Below are 22,271 nucleotides of genomic sequence, written 5' to 3' on the forward strand. Positions count from 1 at the left end.
ATGAACATCAAAAGGTATGTTGAAAGATGAACGACTTACTGAAATGAATAATGTCTCCTGTAATCACTCAATTAGTGTAAAAAAGCTAACTTTACTTGATTGCGTCTGATGTTCATTAAAGCGAAGCTGGGCAAAGAAATTAGCAATAAAGAAAGAACAAAATATACTGGGAAGATTGGCACATTTTATAGTGGAGTATCACTACTTTTAAAGGAGGACCAACATACCTTGTGTAGAAATGGATGATCCATTTCTATCGTTTTTGGTTAACGGAAGGGAAAGTGTAAAAAACGATGTGCCCAGCTGTTGTTCTCACAATGTCTTTTCAATCTCATTTTACGTTTGAACAACTAAATTAATGGTAGGCCTGACTATTTAACTGACTATTTTCCGATTATAAACTAAGTATTACACTATTGATGCTGTTAAAGCTACCTCAGAAAATTGAAGATACAGCCACACCAACAAGTTACGTTTCACCGGAAGTTTTTTCAGCTGGCTTATATTATTGTGGAAAGTTCTTAAGAACTTAAGAAGATTCAGAATCAAAAAAACTTTTTGTCGTGCAATTTGAGCTATGAAACTTCCCAGGTATTTTACATAACAGCTATACACACTGCATTGAAGGATTAGTTCACTTTCAAATGAAAATTAGCCCAAGCTTTACTCACCCTCAAACCATATTAGGTGTATATGACTTCCTTCTTTCTGACGAACACAATCTGAGATATTTTAATAAATATCCTGACGCATCCGAGCTTTATAATGGCAGTGAACGGGACCAACGAGTATGAGTTGAAGAATGTGCCTCCATCCATATCAGTCCATCGTGAATGTGTAATCCACATGGCTCCGGGGGTTAATGAAGACCTTCTGAACGAAGCCATGTATTTGTGTAGGAAAAATATCCTAGGATGAGTTAAGCTTGGGCTAATTTTCATTTGAAAGTTAACTAATCCCTTAAAGGTTCTTTATGCTGTGGCCAAATAATGAACAGAATTCTGATTTAAGAATAATGAATGTTGATTTTCTGAATGTTTACTGCCAATGTAGTTCTAATAAATCAGTTTGCTTCACTGTTAATAGCTTCATGAAAATAACCATTTTGTTAGCTTTCTACATTTTCCCAGTACTAATAACCTTTTCCTGAACATTATAGCTCTCATGATGGTTCATTTTTTTTAATATTCTGATCAGGTGAGCACAAACAACTCTTTGTTGCTTAATGAAATTGAGCATTTTGATTTCTGGCACATCATTCAATAATAAGCAGAGTCCTTGAAAATTTTTTTTTTCCCCTCATGTATTCACAAACATAATAAAAATGTACTAAAAGATGTCTTTTTCATTCTACATGTGGAAGTGGTGGTAGAATAATAAAAGCACACAATTGTCATCTCGTATTCATTTATTCGTATGTACAGGTTTGAGAAAAGTTTGTCTACATCTATACAACTTTTTATAATATTTTTTTTTTTATTCCGAGTCAGTTCACCACTCAGCTGCAAGCACAAGAAAACACACCAAGAAACTGAACATCATAAAAAAATGCCAGCTGGGAAAAATCACTTCAAGTTTTACTTCTGGGAGTGGATGCAAAGAGAGCGGACATAATTACAGGAAAGACAGGCAGCTGAGTGGTCAGCTAATTCATGGTGTTTTTAAAAATCTTTTTTTCATAAATCTTTTTTTTTTTGTTATTGATTTTTTTAAACGTTTTTTTCCCCAAATGTTTTGGTGTTTCATGATATATATATATTTATATATATGCTGATTCGGTTTGTAAAATCACAGATGCCAAACTGTAAAAGAAACAACTAGTACTAAAGCAAGTAAAAAATAATAAAACGCAAAATGTCTAACTATTCCACAAAATCAAAAGACATTTTTATAGTTTTTTTAAGATTGTTATTCTATTTTTTTTTCAACAGTTTTCCTTTTTAACAGGTGTATATAGTTCATATATATTGACTTACTTAAAATACGTGTAATAGCCATTGCTACTGTTTGAACTGCCTATGCTAAGTTCCTGTAACAGAGAGATGGGGTCACTGTTCTTCTTGACCTGCTCAGGCAGCGGGCGGGGCTTTGGAGGGGCTCGGAGGGCGCTGGCGTAGGACATGGTCGGGGGCTTGGAGTTGCCGGGCCCCTGGGGACCCCCTGGGCTGGTGTTGCCTCCTCCTCCTCCTCCTCCTCCTCCTCCTCCTGGGTCCGGTGGGGTTTGCTTGCTGGGCATGAGGGGTGGGAACTGTCCGTGGTGCTGCAGAGACGCGGTGCTAGCGGGGTGAGGAGACTGCTGGAGACACTCTGCTTTGACGTGCTCATCCGCTACAGTCATCGCCTTCGTAACTGAGGAACAATTAGTGCACATCGTTATCACTTCAACACCACAGGGTCAAGTGTCAATTATAACCTCCTTTATATATAATGAGATCAAATGTACAGGGGTTAATGGGATCACAGATAAAGACAAATAACATTAACAACATTAGTGCACATTATTAAACAAGCATTTTGCTTGGTATATTTCTCTCTCAGGTGACTAAATGCTGTTTTAAAAGGAACACTCCCAATTTGTTTGAAAATAGGCTAATTTTCCAACTCCCCTAGAGTTAAACAGTTGAGTTTTACCGTTTTCAAATCCATTCAGCCGATCTCTGGGGTCTGGCGGTACAACTTTTAGCATAGCTTAGCATAGTTCATTGAATCTGATTAGACCATTAGCATCTCGCTCAAAAATGGCCAATGAGTTTTGATATTTTTCATATTTAAAACTTGACACTTCTGTAGTTACATTGTGTACTAAGACCCAGTTTTAAGTTTTAAATAGGAAAAATATCAAAACTCTTTGGGCCTTTTTAAGCGCGATGCTAATGGTCTAATCAGACTCAATGAACTATGCTAAGCTATGCTAAAAGTGGTACCGCTAGACCTGGACATCGGCTGAATGGATTAATTCTAGGGGAGTTGGAAAACGAGCCTATTTCCGAAAAATGTGGAGTGTTCCTTTAAGGTTGATTCTAAAGATGTGATGATTGAAAATAGTTCTACAATATTGCAAGAAAAAGAATGAACAATATTGCTACATACTGTATATGAATATATTACCACAACTAGTGTTATTTTAGTATTATTTATATAATATTATAGTATTTATTAATATTTTGAATTAGCTTTTATTTTTACATTATTTCCAGTTTTCATTTTAATTTTAGTTTTAAGTTTTAGTAATTTTGTTATGTGTTTATGTGAATGACACTGGAAGCCTCCACACATTCAAGTTGCAAATGACCAAGCCGCTCTTATGTTAAAAATAAGGTGGATATGATGAGAATTTCTAACCATCCAATATTACTGGTTAAATGAGTAACTGCACTCAAATATCACACAAATCTATCCTACGCACGCAAAGGTCAATGAAACGCACCTAAAACCTCCCTGTGAGGGACGAGGTGGCTCGCTCCGTTACATGGAATGTTGTGGAGAGGAGCGGGGCTCGGGCCAGGCCCGCTGCTGCCTAGCCATAGGTCTGCTGAGGGGTATCTGTAGGAGGGTGTGGGGTGGTCCTGAGGATCCAGGCTGTCCGGATACGGCTGTGGGGAGCTGGAGGAGATCCTCCTCTGGTACAGAGGCCGCCCAGGGCCCCGTGGTTCATACTGAGAGACAAAAAATGAGCGTGAAACTAAAGCAATCACAGAGATACTTGTTTGTATACATTTTTGCCCAACTTTTCAATTAAAACATCAAAAACAGTGCGAGTTTATTTGAATGCCAGAGATATGTAGCCCAATTTTTTATTATTTTTTTGTCCATTTTCAGCTTATTTTTATATGCAAAATCACACAAGTAGCAGCAGAAGTCCAAACAAAACACCTTCAGTGTTTATAAATACCATATTGTTCTGAATAAAAGACGACCCTGATTAAAAGACACCCCCTTTTTTTTTTCAAGATGTACATTTTGAAAAAAGCCTTTTTGAAAAACAAATCTAAAATATAAAATTTGTTTTTTAATGCTTTCCTATTTTAATTTTTGTATTGAAAGTATGGTAAATACTGGTAAAATGTACCAACAATCACATTTTACAAAATTAACCCTTTTGGGTATACCATAAAAACAATTATATAACAATTAGGCTATCCATTTCATAGAGAAAACCACGTAAATTACCAAAATTTCATTAACAGTAGAAGTGAAATCTTATTGTAGTTTTGACATCTGGGTACAATCTTACATTTTAAAATCCTGTACTGGGAAAGTTTGAAACTAAACACAATAACGTAATTTACTATAGGTTCTGACAAAAAGGTTATTTGCAAGGGGGTATTACTGATGTATTTTATGTTGTATAATAAAATGTTGTGCTTGTGTTCACCACAGACCTTATTTCAGACATTTAACCAAAAACTCATTTAAAAAACTCATTGATTTAAGGACGATGGAACTGGAAGTGCTAAAATGCTATATTATTTCTGAGTTTTAGTACTCATTCATGGACTTTTCCTCCAAAACAAATTCAATAATTCCTTTAAAACTTCTCCCTAACAGCAGTTAGAGCAACAAAGTGATCATAATTTGTTCATTTACAATGGAAATTGTCAATTTGAGGCAACATTATGTTGATGAGAATTCAACTTCAGCAAATATGCAGTGACTGCAAATGGGAGTACAGACAGCAAAGCAGTGAATGAAGTGTGGGAACAATTTAACAGATCAAAAACACCCCTCACCTCTTCTACACTGTGCAGGGTGCTCTGCTGGGCCTGGAGCTGCTGTTTCTGCTGCTGGTGCTGCAGCTGCGTGAGGGGGCCCTGCTCTTGCCTGTGGGCCATTGCCTGCAGGCCAAAGGGCATGCCGTGGCCCAGCACGTGGCTCTGGGGTAGGCCAGGGTGGGGCCAGTGGGCCTCCTGGAGGAGGTACTTGACCGGAAGAGGCCCTGCTGTGTGCTCGGGCGGCAGGGAGAAGGAGGCCTGATTGAAGGCTTGGTGCTGCTGGAAGGGCTGGCCGCCCATGGGCATCTCTCGGCTGGTGTCGGGGTATGAGGGTGGAACCGGAGCTGGGAAGGGACTGGGGCCGGAGGTGTGATTTGTAGTAGAGGAAGAGGGAGATGGCAGGTCTCCGGGGGTACGGGGCTGGACTTGACGGTACTGAAGGAGGCGAGACTGAGGAGGGGGCATTTCGGCCGGTTCCCGCTGCTCATAATGCTCTTGAGGGAGCATTTCGCGCAATAGACCGGGATATCTGGAGAGAGAGAAGGAAGAAAAAAAAACCTCAGGAAACCGTAAGCAAGCCCAAAACCACAGAATAGCCAAAGTTTTTGGTTCCCCCAAGAAAGTTTGTTTACTCATAAAACATAGGCCTTCTACAGAGAAACCTTGCATTCGCTCACAAAACCTTGCAAGAAATCTTGCGTTTGCTTGCAAAACTTCTGCGTTCCCCGAAGCGAAAGCAAACACCTTTTTCGGGGGAATGCAAAACATTTGTGAGAGAATGCAAAAGCATGGCCAATTTTGATCAACATTGATCAATTTTTCCTCCCACCTCATGTTCCTTTCCATCAGTACGTCTCAAAAGTATCAAGTTATCACACTGAAAATAAATAAAATTAATAGGGGTGTAACGGGTACCTTATGATGGTTCGGTACCTCAGTATTGAAGTCACAGTTAGGTACGGGTTCTGTAGGGGGTGCGGGGGGACTAAACTAAACATTATTATACAGTGGAACTAACATGCTGTGGACAGTAAATGAAATGCTGAGGTAAATGTAATGGTACGTGAGATATTCTCATGCTGTTTTATTGATGTCTTTCTGGAGTTAAAAACACTGGTTGAGAGATTACATGCACATCTAGATTGTCTGTTCCTCTTCTGTGCTTTTTCCTGTTGTAGCGGTTCACAAACAGCATTGCATTACCGCATGCACCCCTTTCTGGATTGGTGTGTGGATTGCCTGTATTTGTTGTTTTGACGTCCATACCGTACGGTTTGAGATGAATTCATGTACCGTTACACCCCTAATATTTACATTATGAAATTTTACAGAGTAAACAAAATAAACAGCAGGACAAAGACTCTTCTAACCTGGGCATGGCAGGTCTTGGCTCCTCCTCTGCTGCAGGGCCGAGGCCCCAGCCGGCTCGAAGGAGCTGCTGGGGGAGCCGCAGACCCGGCTGCCCGAGATGAGCCAACTGCTGTGCCAGGGGGAAGGGGGCCACACCGGCCTGCAGGAAGGGAGCATGTTCACCCCACTGACCCACACGAGCCTGCTGCTGCTGCTGGCCCAGAGCATCCAGCCCTGAGGAAGCCTGACCATCTGTGACAACACAACAGAGAAAGTTTTGTGACATGCTGGGAAAACACAGAAGGTCTGTTCACCAAACCCCACCATGACCATTTCAGCAGACCGACGTATGCAAGGAGATTAACAAGAGATTCTGATGACCCAAACCATTAAGACACCAAGTCTAAACAACAAAGTTTAAAATATTTCCAAACATTTTCGAACACTATTCACTATGCCAATAATTGTCTGATGCAAGGATGTTATGGATGGTTGCCAGGGTGTTGCTATGCAGTTGCTAACGTGTTTTGAGATGTTTTTATGTTGGTGTATAGTTGCTATAGGTCAGTGGTTCCCAAACTTTTTAGAGTGGCGTACCCCCTGAGGGGTTTACCATCTTTCTGGATGCCCCCTCTCTTCCACTTAGATTGCAGTCATACCTTTTTTAGTAAAGGACAATATTTGCCCCTTTAAATCGATTTTCTAGTGCATTTTTTTTTTTTTACCTTTATGAATAACTATAAAATAAACGTTTTTAAGAAAAAAAAAAATTCAATAGAGAAAAATGCATGGTATATGATGGTAAAAATGCTTTTAAAAATTAAAAGCTTGCTCATGACCTGCTCATGAAGTCAGTCTTCATGAGCAAGTCATCGAGTCATTCATTCATTCAGTAACGAATCAACTAGGGCCCTGTCCCAAATGGCACCCTAAACCCTTGCGGTCTTTCTACGAGTCCACACTTTCGTGACGTAACGCCGCTTTGAATTCGGGAAGAAGTCTGCTGCAAGGCTCGCAACAGTGCGGGCTCAGGAAAAGTGTGTATCAAGGGCGCATAGAGGCCACAAAGGGGGCGCTCACGAGCACCCTTCTGAAACCTAAAATGACAAACGGGACACCCTACGGTCTCGTGGACTTAATAGACATGCGGCGGCCACTGCAAGTCCACAAGACCGAAAGTGCACATGAGTGTGACATTTGGGAAAGGGCCTAGCTGTATTTACGAATGAATCATTGAATGATTGACTTTCATGATTCATTCAAAGCTGAAGAATTGTTCACGAAACAATTCTGTTGTGGCTGCAATTCTGAGGCGGCTTTCATTGGAACTATTATTTTGTTGAAAAATAGTAAAGAGTAAATACTTAAAATACTGTGTTTGAAATTAGGGCTGTCGCGGTTAAGGAATTTCCCTTGCGGTATTTTTGAGTGGCTCAATAGCGCGATATGCGGTATTACCGCCATATATATATATATATATATATATATATATATATATATATATATATATATATATATATATATATATATATATATATATATATATGAGATATAGAGAGAGAGATAGAGAGAGAGAGAGAGAGAGAGAGAGAGAGAGATCATATTCAATAACGAAACTAAAAAGAGCATTGAAGTAAAGAGAATGTCAAAATAAGGGTCTACAAAACAGAACATAAACCTGACAATAAGATGGTAGAGCTGTTGTAGCCTATGTATAATAGTTAGTTCCGATCATCGAATCTGACTAAACAAGACTTTCTGCTGATATTTCACGAGTATAAGCAGAACTAACATTACTCATCTCAGTCAGTGCAGTTACATTGTTATGACACAAGGTGGCGGCAAGGGACTGTTTTTGAGTCTTTAAACCGTTCATTCAACTGCACGTTCAAAAACGCAGATTCATTCCAAGAGAGATGAAATGAAACAAGCTGTTGAAATCATTTTAACGTTGAGCGCCACTTTATAAGGCTCAGCTGACCAGTAATGCTTCGATGCTAAGGCAGAGATTTCGCTATCCTTGGACACGACAACTTTTTTTCACGAATATATCTTGGCCTGAAGGACAGACGCAGGTAATCGCACGCGCTCAGTCGATCTCTCTCACATTCACTGTCTGTTTAGGCTTGTTTAGTGCAAATCTACGGAGCCTCTGTACAAATCACCGTGGTACACATTATGCTATCATTATTACCTTATTTAATATTTAGTACACGTGTATGAAGTGTAAAACGAGAAGGACATAGCCTTTCAAAAAATAGAAAACATGCAAATATCGCGGTTGCTGTGGTTTTTGCAGTGTTCTGCGGTTGGCTCGTAAAAAGCGCGGTATTACGAAATTGCGGTTATCGCGACAGCCCTATTTGAAATGCACATTTTGTTTGTTGACCTGTTGTATAATAAAAATAATAATACCCTAAGGTAGGGTAGAATTAAATTTAAGGCAAGACTCAGCATCAGCGTACCCCAGTTTGGGAACCACTGCCATACTGTAGGTGTTCAAGGTGGTTGCAAGAGTTGCTAGTGTGTTATATGTGATTACAATGTGCTTTTTATAACTTTGCCGTTTGGTTGCTAGGGTATGTTCTGGGTGGTTGCTATGGCATTGCTCTACATTTGCAGGGGAGTGGCCACTATGTTCTGGGAGCTTTCTATGATGTTGGTCTGTGGCTGGTTTTATCATGTTGCTGTGGGGTTGAAGGTATTCTGGGGATCGGTAGGACATTACTATGTGGTTGATAACGTTCTGAGTAGTTTTGAGTGTGTTGCCATTGTGCTTCAGACTCTGTTAAAGGAGCTCAGATAGGACAGGCTTTTATATAGTCAAATTCAAACTTTTAGGCACAATACTGCAGAATTTATGGGAAGTCTGAAAGATTGGAACATGGATTAAACTTAAACTGTCAAAGATGTTGGCAGAGAAAATTCAAAACTGTGATACAGAGATGAGTCAGAATAGACAGTACAGCACAATAAATCAAAGAAAGCAGTCTTAAGTAAGCACATACCCAGAGTATCGCCCAACAGAGAGTCCAAACTCTCTTCTCCAAAGCTGTTGAGGCGCAGGGGCTGCTGGTGCATCTGTGGGGGCAGGCCTCTCACCACACCCTTCATATCCTCAACCACCCCACCTGGAACCGCTCCCATCGAGCCCTCACCACCCTCCATCCCCTCCAGGACCGGAGACTGTAGTCCACGGTGCGTCATTGGAGGTCCACTAAAGAACGACGGTGGGAAGGAGGAGGCTTGAGGGTGGATGGGGGCCTGCATTCGGAGGGGAGGTCGGGAGAGCCCATACTGCTGCGGAAACTGATTGTTTCCGTGGTGAGGGGGGAAGCCGGGATGCGGGGGGCCCAGGTGGAAGTTGAGGGCCCTCTGGGCCTGTGGGTCTTTGCGTATGAGGCGGCTACCGGGGAAGCCCATGTTGGACTGGGGCTCTGGACTCTTGTTATGCACCGATTCTGGGTCCCCCTGTAGAAAGTACAATCATTACCAACATGTGACGCTAATGGAGGGTGTAAAAGAGTAGGAGAACTGAAGTGTTTTGAGCATGCAGTGGACGAGTGAAGATAAATGGTCCATGTTACAAGTGTTCTTGTGGGAGGGCATAGTGGGTGGCTCCTTTGATTTATTTCTGATTAAACTGGGAAATACAGAAAGAGAACATGCGGATGGAACGTACCTGTTTTTCCTTCAGCTCAGGGGCTTTCCTCTCAGGTGTCAGCAGCCTACAATGCTCCGTTTTTCCATTAATGTCGATTTTCCCTAAAGAATGGCAACAAATCAGCACAATACAACCCAAAAAGCAGAGCCTCCACCAACAGTCATGACGGCTCAAACCTGAGAGTTCAGGTTTCAAAGTTAAACTTTTGAAATAAACTTACAATGTAGTGTGTAAAGGCAAGAGTAAAGGTACAATGTGAGCTGTCAGCCAATAAAAATATGTCTGTGTGAAATATATTATTTTAAAGGAATATTTGCTTTGATTCCCACCCACAGTGCATTTCTAACCCATGACCTTAGTGCAGCTATTGGCATGCATCAGTTGAGCTACCAGTGCAGTTAAAATGAAAGAGACTAGTGTTATGAGTTATACCATTCCCACTGGGCTCTTGAAGTAGATCTTTCTCAGAAGTGGGCTGCTGGTTCAGGCCCAAAGGAGATGGGTGACTGAACCCAAACAGCACAGGTGAGGCACGACTGGCTGATTGCCGCAGGTTGAGGTTGTACGCAGCCATGGCAGCCGGATGACTCATGAAGCGAGGATCCACAGCGAAACGATTTTGATAGCCAGGCCATGGCATCTGGTGAAGAGAAGGTGAGGGTTAGGGTACAGGATGTTCAAGGAAATACATTTACAGTGAAGAGATGAGGACCTCTAGATTTTAATCAACAGTAAAAAGAACATGAGAATGGGCTGAAATGTCTGGCCTCAAATCATGACCCATGTTGAAGAGAAAGTGAGATACATCCAGAACGTACCGGAAGAGGCATGGGCATCACCATATTGCCGCCATAGACAGCGGGCACATAAAGGATGCTGGCTCCGGGGTCGATTCTTTGAACGGGGCTTGGTGATTTGCCGGAGGCTGGAGCCCCCGCTCCTGGTGGAGTAAAGGCCTGAATTGGGTTCCCCATCAACACGGCAGCGCTGGGCTGAACTGAATACACAAACATCAACCAAAACTGAGACTAAAGGAATCAAAGGCTATTTCATACAATACAATATTGATACACTTGGATGGCAAAGCACCAAAGCCTGACCAACACTGCTCTTTTGCTCAATAATTTGGTTTTTAACTGTGACAATTTGACAAGTATTGTGAATTCTATTGTATCATGTAGTAGAGTGGAAAACTAGGCATTTAGCAAACACTTTCATTGTAAGCAACCTGGAGAACACTAATGATGAAATAAAATGTAATCAAATAAAATTTAAACGATTTTGATAATAAAATCTCTAATAACTTTTTCTCCAATTCACACATTTTGCTAGACCCTAAACCCAAATTTTACTGTGCCCTACACATTTACCGCTGTTAACAAGTAAGAAAGGTAAAAGAAAAATGTAATAATGGAAAATGGTCCTTTTGGTTATGGTTTAACTGTTGCCAAAACCAAATGTCTTGACAAAAAATACTTGCACATGTGGACAACACTACTCAATAGTTCTAGTAAAATGCTTCTCCAAGTCTCAGTTTACCAATTTAATGAAAATCTCGATTCTCCATCTGTCATTCACAGCCTTCTTTTAGCACTCATTTTTGATAAGAGATGACCGTACAACATTCCAATAAATCGCTTATTTTGTGCACTTCCAGGATGTAAAATGAATTCAAATGAATCATCTCTCAGGTACTGTTTATTGGTGAATCTCACAAAATCAATCAAGACCATGTCCAGGTCAAATTTCAACCCAAAATCAAAAGAGAGAGAGAGAGAGAGAGAAGTATTTCCAGTTTTTAGGACAATTTTTAAAAGGCTCCAGGATCAATGCGACCCTACATAGGACAAGCCGTTTGATGTTCTAGACAAGTTTCGTGAGATTCTCCCAATACTGATTTGAGATCTAAAATCTCTAGTGTGAAATTCTACGCCCTGATACACCCAAACCTGTACCAATTTCAGGGTCATCGCTGCTTCAGATTGAACCAGTGTGTTAAAAGCCCAACTCCTCCAGAATCATTATGCTACAACCACCCCAAAAAATGTCCTCGTGAACGCTGAACGGCACACACTACGCACACATACCTGGCTCAAGTCATTTTCCCAGACATACACAGCAATCCAAGGGAGTAATTCAGAGAGAATTGGCGCTGCTGCCTCACATTATCGGGGGGATCGTGTTTTGATTGGGCAAGAAGTGAGGCTGGAAGGAAGCTGGATCCACTTCACTGATCTCGACTCGGTCTTCTCTATTCTCTCTCTCTGTGTCTTTCTCTTTCTGCCTCGACAATCACTCAAGCGGCACTCTACAAACTAATGACCTCGATTCGTACTGACAGCTCTGTCACATCACACCAATAATATCCTTAAACTTCTCCAATCAGAGGTCAAAAACCGTGAAAATGTCTACTTCATGAGGGGTTGAAAGCTGCTGACCTCTCTGTCACATACTCCAGGTAACTACTCAATGTGAATGTTAAACGGGTAAACCGAAGTGACTTCTACCGTGGCTACCGAGTTTGTCACAAGTTTAGCACTATAGTACGTTCAAAGACATTGTAAAAAAGTAATCCATATGATTCGAGCGGTTCAATCCAAGTCCTCTGGAAGAGACCCTTTATATTATGAACAGATTTAATTTAGAATTTTATTTACATTCATTAAACATTTATGAATGCACACACAGAGAGCACATTCGAGCTTCCGTTTACCATATTTGTAAAATCTGCTCAATTCAAACAGATTGCTTTCACAATCTCTTTATGAACTTTTTGAAGCTTAAACGTTTTGTTTTGGCAGAATGGACTTTCAATAAAGAGACAGAAATCTCTCATACATATCATCATTTGTGTTTTGAAGATGAAGGAAAGGCTTATGTGCTTTGGAATGGCATGAGGGCAAATGACATGGGGTAAAAATAATTACTTTAATCATACAGACATTTTTTCCTTCACTTTCACACATTATTAATTGCACCAAATATTAGAATAATATTCATTCATATTATATACTAACAATGTCAATCCTAGTATATATCATATATCAATATATTATAATGTCAACTATAAAAATAGGATTAGAACTGACGTGCTAATATATTATACTGGTATAGTAAATGCTTACACTATGATCAATTATTGCAGTGATTATTATGTTTCCAGCATGTTATATGTTTGACAACAGTTCTTCTAAACCTAATTAATGGTGTGTGTATCTTCATTTCTTAAACGACCATGTAGGAAGACACATCATGGCCATATTCCAGGATGACAAAGTCAAGATTCACCAGGCTCAAATTTGCGAAAGAATGGTCCCAACATGAAGTATGAAGAATCATTTTCACATTCATTGAAAGTGTTTAGGATGTGCTGGAGGAGACTTTAGAGAGTGCTCACCTCTTGCATTGTCAATACAAGATCTTGACCAAAAACTGATGCACCTCTTGATGGAAATAAATTTTGGGACATTATTTCTATCAAGAGGTGCATCCATTTTTGGTCAAGATCTTGTACTGACAATGCAAGAGTCAAGTTTATGTATGTTTAAGAAATGAAAATCTAGAATATGCTAGAAAGAGTCACTGCAATAATGATCCAGTCATAAACTCTTAAGCATTTGCCTATTTAAATCCAAACAGCGACTTTTTTTTTGGCTAGGCAGTATATATGCACTACTACTTTTATTGTTAATAATATTCAAATGCTCACTACACCTATTATTATAACTATTTTTTATTATAATTATAACAGTTGTATTGAATAGTAGAACTTATTATCTAACACCAAATGTAGTATCTTATGTAACAATGGAAAACAACTTGATTTGTTCCTATTGGTGTAATTATATATATATATATATATATATATATATATATATATATATATATATTACACACACACACAAAAATTGAGAATCATGAGAACCATAGGCTGTAGCACTTCAGAACCAGAGAACACATAATTCACCCAATTAAATGGTGCCTTGAAAATGTGTGAAAATGTTCAAACCTTCAAGAACAAGAGGTCAAAGAGAGAGACTTACCAAAGCCTTCAGGGGGGAAGGGTTCAGTGTGATTGGCCAGCTGTCCTTTCGCCTGTGGAGAGGAGGAAGAGGAGGGTTTGAGTGATTCAGTGTTAGAGGATGAAGGAGGCTGTGTAAGGAAAGTGAGGGGGAAGGGGCCTTACGCATCCCGTGTGCTAACAATAGTCACAGGGTCAGGGGGGTGTGCTTCCCCTTTCTGTGCCGACAGTCACCCTGTACACGAGCATCGCCGTGAGGCAGCACTGATTTGTCAAAACGGTTACAACAGTTTACTTCCACATGGTCAGGCAAATCTCGTCTGAGATGTTCTTGATATGAGGTTCACGTGGGTGGAGTAAAATGAGGGCAGAAGGCGATTTGAGGGGGCGGTTTGGAGCACACACAGATGATTTCCAAGAAAAACAGCAGTAACTGGAAAGATAGTCAGGGAATCGAGTGGAACAAACTCTTGTTCTTGGTGCCTGAATTACAGCACCGCAATGTACAAGAAAAAAAAATTACCCTTGTAATTTTTTGTGCTGCCAACAGCTTCCAAATCAGAGTCCATTGGTGTGATCAATTAGAAAAGCATGGCTTTTCAAAACAGATCAATGTCATTGAGTGTATTCAGAATGGCATACTGACAGCATCAACGGGCGATTCAGACGTTTCTGCTGGCCCTAGTCTTGGCAGCCCCGAGCACTGCTGCTCTGGGGCCAGCACGTTTGAAGGAACCGCCCATCACGCTAGTTATTTCAATAGCATGTGATGAGCTACTTTCTGTACAATGGCTGTGAAATTACAGCACAGAAATGGGGACACACCTGTCAAGAGATGGACGAATTCAATGGTGATGCTTGTAATTACCAAGCTCCATTCAAGATACATCAGAGATGACCATAACATGGCAGTTAGTTGGTTAAAAACTGGGTTTTTGAATTCTTCCCACATCTGTATGGAAAAGCGTATTCTGGACTGAGATTTATACTGTTTCTCTTACTGACCTTTTCCATTCAAGCTTTTTAGTTATGGCTGGTATAGCTTTTGAAACAGGCTGTCACCATGGCAATCAGTGAAACAAATCACCTCAAACAAAGAGTGCCTTCGATGCTGTGCTGTGTAAACAACTTCAACACTCTGGCTATTAAAGAAACCCATGATCATTTGTGCTTTCTGTAAACATTATCACTTTGTCTTCACTATGACCAGGTGACATTGTTGTTATTGTGATGTAGATACAGACTGGGAAATCGGTAAGCAAAAACGTAACAAGATTGTGGAAAAGTAATAGCGGTAATGGTGGTTGAACACTCCCACATTCGCCATTGATCAGACAATTCTGGGGGTCAGGGCGAACCCTTTTCCATTGACACTTATTCAAGAGCAGCCATTACACTTTATATAAGACGAATGGGAATAATAACAGAGAAAGTCTCACTATACATGTAAAAAGCACACAAAATATCTTAATTGTCTCAAATATAGGCTTCATGTTCCTTTAATTTTGGGGTGAAATATGACCGGTTGCACAGGTTTCGCGAGATTCACCAATAGGACACTTGCACTTTGAAGGCAGCAAGTGGAACAGCCAATACTCCTCTGAAACTTGTCAGAATGATGAAACGAAGGGGGTGAGGAGAAACAGATACAAATTTGAGCTACAGAAAAAAAAGAGGAGGAAGAGGAAGTCTCCTCACTCATCTATTCTGGCATGTTTACCTTCCTCCCCTTAGAGCTGAGGATTGATTGGCATATTATTCGTTTTGAGGGTGCGAGAGCTCGCTTGCATTTAGACGGATGCTCTACGCTTCACAAAGAACCAAACCCTTTTATTAATGTCAGTGGGGGAGAGTGTGCATGCCTTCACATCACAGCACGTCATATCAAATCCTCCACCGTGGACGCCACTGACCGTATCAGAGCAGACGCCGTGACTGTCACGTCTTTCTTTCCGTGCGTGAGAGTTATAAAATTGGCCCATTTGGCAGGGATTTCTTTGTATTGTGAGGAGGCCTGAAATAGCTTTTAAAAGCCCAATTGTGACAACCATTGTGTGAAATGGAAGAGGAACACAACAAAATCAAAGTCAAAACATCTTTTTTTTTTTCCTCAGGAGAGTCTGGATTGTCCTGTACCTTGGGTGGGGAGTGCTGGTGTTTGCCAGGACCCTGGGGATGTTGCGAGCGCAGGGCACGAGGGATGAACTCTGGGGCCAGCGGGTTGAGCACATAGGTCTTTTTCAGCTCCAGGGCCTCCAGCTGGATCTTAATCTGTTCAAAGGTGATGCCGTGGAGACTGTGGTTCTCATGACAGATGGAGATGAAGGTCTCCCAGAACTTTCTGTGAAGGATCAAACAGATGCAGAGATTTTGAGTAAAAATAGCACATCATTAAACAGGACTGATATCTGATGTCCTTCACTGTACAGAGAAAAGAAAAACCAAAACATTTTTAAAAGTAAAAAAAATATTTGTGATGTACTGATGTATTGAAATGGAACTTGTGAAAATCTGGTTGTTCATTTTGATTCAGTAACTGTTTGGCAGATTCGATTGGCAGTTCATTCAGTGAAGGATTCATCAAACTAGGGTTTTTTCTAGTCGACTATGTCTTTCATTTAAGCCATTAGTTGACAAATTAATATAAACATGCGGTTAAAGTATATACATAGGAGAATACTAAACCATAATGAGCATTTAATACAGGCATAATATAGCCTATACTGTGCTCAAGAGCATGTATATAGATTTCCGCAAAGCACCGGCAAAAGTAATGATGAATGTGTTGGGAAAACAGCAAGGAGACATTTTAATCATTTATTTACAGTGTTGGGGAAAGTTACTTTTAAAGTAATGCGCTACAATATTGCGTTACCCCCCAAAAAAGTAACTAATTGCATTACTTGGTTACTTTTTTATGAAAAGTATTGGCACCAGATGACTTGAATAGCTGTATTTGGAAATAATTAATCATTCTAGAATGATTGGGATGATTTTGTAGGGCAGTGCTTGTCTATGTTTATGAAAAGTATTGGCAATGTTACAAGTAATGTTACATTACTTTTCTGGTACTTTTTTCAGCTGGGCTGGAATTGCAAGTTTGTTTTTATATTAACAAAAGTGAAATGAATAAGCCTTAGGCTGAAGGAAATGCATATTTACGCCTGTACAGTAGAGGGTGCAGCTCAAACAGACCTTCTGGATTAAAGAAGAATAGAATACAGGAGGAAGTTCAATACTCTTATTTTTAAATCTAATATAAAGTTATTTTTGCTTATTTGTATGGTTGAATTAAATCACTGAAGGTCAGCAGCAAAGACATTGGTTAATAAAGTGAGATTAAATACATAAAGTATATTTGTGTAATTTAATATAGTTAATAATTACAGGTTTGCGTAAAATTGATATTGCACTTTTCGGGCATGTAAACATGTTCACATTTAGTCTAGAACTACAATAACCAACATGTTTACACAGCACACACAACACCTCTGCACTTTATTTCTCCCAACATGTGGACAGGAGAGCTGTCAAACAATAAAAGTGAAAAAGTACTTTGATAATTTGTTGTAAATTGAAGAAAGCAATGCATTACTTGAAAAAGTAATCTGATTACATAACTCAAGTTACTTGTAATGCATTACTCCCAACACTGTTTATTAATAAACTAGTGTTTTCTGAGCCAGTGTCAGCTGCAAAGAAGGTTGACGACGCTGCCTCGTCATCACTGCAGTAGTGAAAAAACCCATATAGAGAGAAATGCACATTTCATACGGATGATATAAGCAGATAGTATTTATTTTCGACTTGAATTGGTTTGTTTAAAAGTAGACAAGCGCCGCCCTACAAAATCACCCCAATCATGCTAGAATGATTAGTTCTTTCCAAATACAGCTATTCAAGTCATCTGGTGAAATTGTTTTCATAACGCATCATCACATAAAAACAAAATATCGCAATGTCATTTTTTTTTTTGTGTCAGTTTTTTTTGCCCCATTTTGTGCAGTCCTAGTGCAATCCCTCAAAAAAAATAAAAAAAATAAAAAATTGCCGAGTGTCATGACAACGACAATGCTTCACCATAACCTTTAACATTATTCGTGACTATTTAGTTTAGCACAATCAAAATCTAAATTAAGCTCCGTTCAAGCTCCAAATAAAAACAATACTGGCTGTGACAAATACAGTGAATCAGAAACACTCTAACACTTTCTAACACCAACACAGCCGCCCATAACTACATTAGTTATGCCCAATGGCTGTCAGTACAGAATAATTATATGAAGTGGGATGGAGAGCAAGAGGGGGAAAAGTGGAGATTTTCAGTGGGTTTTAATTACAGCATTACCCAAGTGTTTGAGATGCTACAAGCTACTCATCAATTCAAATAGTTATCTACACTACAAGCTTCTAACAAAAAGTAGTTTACTACATTGAAGCTATTTAAGGGGGCAATATCTTAATATATAATTTAACGAGAGTCGTATTTTGTTTCTAGCAATGAATGCCAATTAGGATGCCATGTTAAAATTGAACAGTAAATAATATTTTATTTATTATGAGTCTAAGACATAGTAACAAAGAGCAGTTTTAAGATTAATTAATAAATGTCAGTTTAATTAAAAATCAACAATTATAATGCTATGCAGGGACTACTATGCTGAAATCATAGTACTGTTTGACTGACTCCTGCACTAGAATAAATCGGACTTTCCAATTCCACAGAAAGAGAGATAAGAGTTTAAGCAAGCATTTGATTATTTCTTAAGCTCACTCAGTTTTAGCCCAGCTTTGCTTGTAGCCTAGCTTATTGCTGGAAAAACTATAGCATTTTGTAAACAGCAAAGTTAGCAGCATCAATACTTTTAGCGAGTTACTGTATATACACAAATGTATCGGCCAATAAGTGGCATAGGGCGATAAAAGCAATTTTTTCATGATCTGCCATTTTTATATCATCAACATTTTTCATATCATTGAAATTCCATAATTATCATCGATTTCAATATAATTAAAAAAATTAATACTAGCCTAAAAACTCTGAAGACAAATAAACTGTGATAAAGAAAGAGCAAAGAAGACAAACTACAATAGAACAAAGACAGACGAAATAGACCTACATGAAAAAACTTCAAGAGCTAGAAAATGTACAAAGTAATCAAAGGTATAAAAAACAATGCATAGTCTTTACTGAGTAATTTCAATATACATTTATTCTTATTAAAGTTACAAAAGCAAGCAGTAAGAGAGTTCTCTTTTTTGTTTGATTAGCATCAATAATGACAGCAGGTAAATTTGGATGCTGTCCCTTTAAGTCTGACTGCACCGATCCATTAATTCGAGCCTCGTCTTTCCCAACTGTACCTTCACTTAAGACATAAATGGCTCTGTTTACTTGCAAATACGTGGTCACTTTGGCACATAGGTATATGTATTTAACCATTCAAGCTCAATTAGGCATCAAAAGGCACTCAGTTCAGTCTTCGCACTCTATGAGCAGCGGCTTTATGTTGCGCTTCTCTCAGACGGCGCCGAGAAACGGCATTCTCTTCGGAGAGCATGTGCATATGCTGAAATTAGTTGTCTTTTGCTGCCAATTGCACTTAAAAAGTTTAAACCAATTGTTTTTTAACTGTAATGCTTAAAAACTCATGCAAATTATAATCTTTTGTGACCACGCAGCATAGCAACCTCACGTGAGCATAACCTTGACAGAGAAGATAGTCAAAAATCTTTACCAGTTGACAAATTTCAACCATCTAATTGTGTCTACCAGTATAATCGCCCATCCCTACTTATTGTGCTTAATACACTTGAACATCGAGCACGTCTCTAATTTGCGATTGCCTTCTGATAGAGGCAGGTTTCATGCGCGCACTTTGGCAGTGAGCCAGTCAGTATGAGTGCCGCACCGAGTTCCTTTTCAGGATATATTTCGCTTATAACTCTTTTAACATCAAGCACGTCCCGCTCTTTATATTCTCATTCATGCATTTCATCACTCTGAAGTGTCAATAGTGCAATATATTTACATACTATGATACATACGATGCAAAATCTCTATAGACTTTTTCGTGGTAACTATATATATCGTCATATCGCACAGCCCTACTGTGTGTGAAGAAAATGTCTTGTGTTGAGTTTAAGGCTGTCAAAGTTAACACGACTATAATGTATTAATTTAAAAAAATGAGTGATGCAAAAACAGGCTCCATTTGACCCTATGAATCACCAATAGTTCAAGCCAGGGTTGCCAGGTCTGTTTTTTCCCTACACCAAACATTATTTGTAACGCAACTCAATGTCCAGGCTTTCAAATACTGTTCATTTTATTACAATTTTCAAATAATAAATGCCATTTTGATGCTCTACACAGTTTGTTAGATAGCTATAAAAACTTTAGAGAGGAGCTTATTTACTGTTAATTATATATGTCTGATGACAAGTGTTTATGAAAACTACAACTGAGTTTTCATAAACAAACATTTCTCTTTTTAGTTGGGCGTACTCATATTTAAAAGCAAATAGCAATATAATACTTATAAGACTCTGGAATTTGAACCTATAATATTACATTAATGTAACAAATGGCAGGGTTCCCTATATAGCTTATAGCATTAGTTGGAAGAGATTTTTTTCCCTTAAGAAAATCGAACTATTGGTATCAGCAGATATTCTGAATAATGGTGTAGAAGTTTAGTATCTTTGCATCTCTATTTACTCTCCAGTACAGATTTCCAATCTGAGAGTGCCCATGGGGTAAAAATATTCATTATTAATCCAGTATGTAAAACAAGGCACACAACTGGAACCCTTGGAGAACATAATGAGACTCATATTGTGCTCATATTCAGAGTTAGTGACTCATTCAAGAGTGAAAACAACAGAGTTTGTGCAGCACTGTACATCAACTTATTGAGTTACAAATGAATCAAAATTACACAAGCATGGTAACAATGTAAGAACCAAATCTGATCTCACGGGTGACTGGTAAAGCCACACTGACACATGGAAAGCAGAAATAAGACTGATTCTCTCCCTAATAGCTGTATTTCATATCGCTCCAGCTCGGACAAGGAAATTCACAATTCTGACTCCAGTGACATCAATCTCAAGCAATCTCAGACCTCTACTGTGACTCAGAGCTCGAGAAACTCGATGCGTCACCGTGTAATTTAGCAATTGGTCTCTCCTGCCTCTGAAAGCAGCAGATGAGGGATCTTGTAACATTTTAAGCTGTAAGAATTTGGTCAGTTTAAGGTTGAAAATAGATGCTTGGAGATAAAGCACAGGCTGGAGCACTTGAGCCACGGTAAAGGCAACATTAGTGGTCAACCGATTTGAGTTTAAGGCTGTGGTAATTCTAGCATTTCTTTCTTTCTTTTAAAGAGGGAGCCATGAGGGGGCAAAACTTCTTACCAGTGAATATGATTCAACATTTCTCAGATGTGGATTCAAGACCTCAAGCTTTCAAGTTTAAGAACATTTACGCTCTTTCAGGTCATTTTTTTCTATTAAAACCATCAGATTTAGCTGGAGCTGATACAACAATGGTACATAACATACACAGCCTATGATATGTATACCAAAATAATGGAATGAAATGCACATTCATATTATTTATTCAAAACATTATCAAAAATATTTTACCATAAGATGGATTTTGGAACTAACACAAGGGGAACAAGCAATGTCAATCTGCTGAATTGGTTATCGGCCAATTCCAAAATCTCAAAATGACAAAACACTAGAATATTAATCAGCCTAAATGATATATATCAGGTTATTATCAGAAAGCATCTTTGCCATATTTTGAACTCAACAGGGCCAATTGAAGACATTATCTACACTCGCAACACATTGAATTTGGTCTCATACACTCGATGAAGATGATCATGGCTCTGTTTTGTACTTGGTAAAGAAATTGAAGTAGTAATTCACCACGTCTGTAGATACTTTAAGTTGCTAGATAAGCAGGATAACAGATAAAAGCATCATAAATGTAGAGTCTGGACCAATCAGACACACAATTATTCATTATATTTAATGAATTATCCAGAAACTCACTCTATCAAAGTTCTGTGAACCCATCCCTCTAAAACTGCAACTAGCATCCTAAACTAAATCACAGGCAGAACTAGGTGTCCTGTTTCAGGACACAGGGAAACTGATAACTTTTACGATCAGAAAATTTTTTGCAGAGACTAGTGACTCTGACTACATTCTTTCTGAGAAGGGCAAATAAACCCTCTTAATCCTATATACTCTATATATAACCACTTGAGATATGTATAAACATGTATCCAATTTTCCCCTCTCATGATTTTCCTTTTATAGGGTTTATTCTATGTATTAATTCTCTCTTCTGAACAATTTTGTTATTAATGATCGAGAGTTGCAAATTTAAACTGAAATCACATGGGTAGCATGTTTGGTATCTACGGATTCCAACATGTGTGTCCCATTTGGTAATTTATGTTACATGTTACAAACTCTGTGACACATTAGTATTATAAGAATCTAG

At 39.0% G+C, this 22,271-nt stretch overlaps 1 protein-coding gene across 6 annotated transcripts in view; it reads right to left on the reverse strand.

The window, feature by feature from the left end:
• Positions 1 to 1,431: 1,431 nt before the first annotated feature.
• helz (helicase with zinc finger) overlaps positions 1,432 to 22,271 on the reverse strand; it is an 87,650-nt gene continuing 66,810 nt past the window's right edge. For all 6 annotated transcript variants that reach the window (XM_067382686.1, XM_067382689.1, XM_067382688.1 and 3 more), the window contains 10 exons: positions 15,884 to 16,088; positions 13,770 to 13,821; positions 10,545 to 10,723; positions 10,159 to 10,366; positions 9,745 to 9,827; positions 9,071 to 9,533; positions 6,083 to 6,314; positions 4,731 to 5,241; positions 3,428 to 3,656; positions 1,432 to 2,349 (listed from right to left, as the gene is read on the reverse strand). In XM_067382686.1, coding sequence (XP_067238787.1) covers positions 1,973 to 2,349; positions 3,428 to 3,656; positions 4,731 to 5,241; positions 6,083 to 6,314; positions 9,071 to 9,533; positions 9,745 to 9,827; positions 10,159 to 10,366; positions 10,545 to 10,723; positions 13,770 to 13,821; positions 15,884 to 16,088 — 2,539 coding nt within the window. In that variant the 3' untranslated portion in view covers positions 1,432 to 1,972. The remainder of the gene's footprint in view (positions 2,350 to 3,427; positions 3,657 to 4,730; positions 5,242 to 6,082; positions 6,315 to 9,070; positions 9,534 to 9,744; positions 9,828 to 10,158; positions 10,367 to 10,544; positions 10,724 to 13,769; positions 13,822 to 15,883; positions 16,089 to 22,271) is intronic.

The sequence above is a fragment of the Chanodichthys erythropterus genome, chromosome 3, assembly GCF_024489055.1.
Source record: "Chanodichthys erythropterus isolate Z2021 chromosome 3, ASM2448905v1, whole genome shotgun sequence".
Taxonomy (NCBI): Eukaryota; Metazoa; Chordata; class Actinopteri; order Cypriniformes; family Xenocyprididae; genus Chanodichthys; species Chanodichthys erythropterus.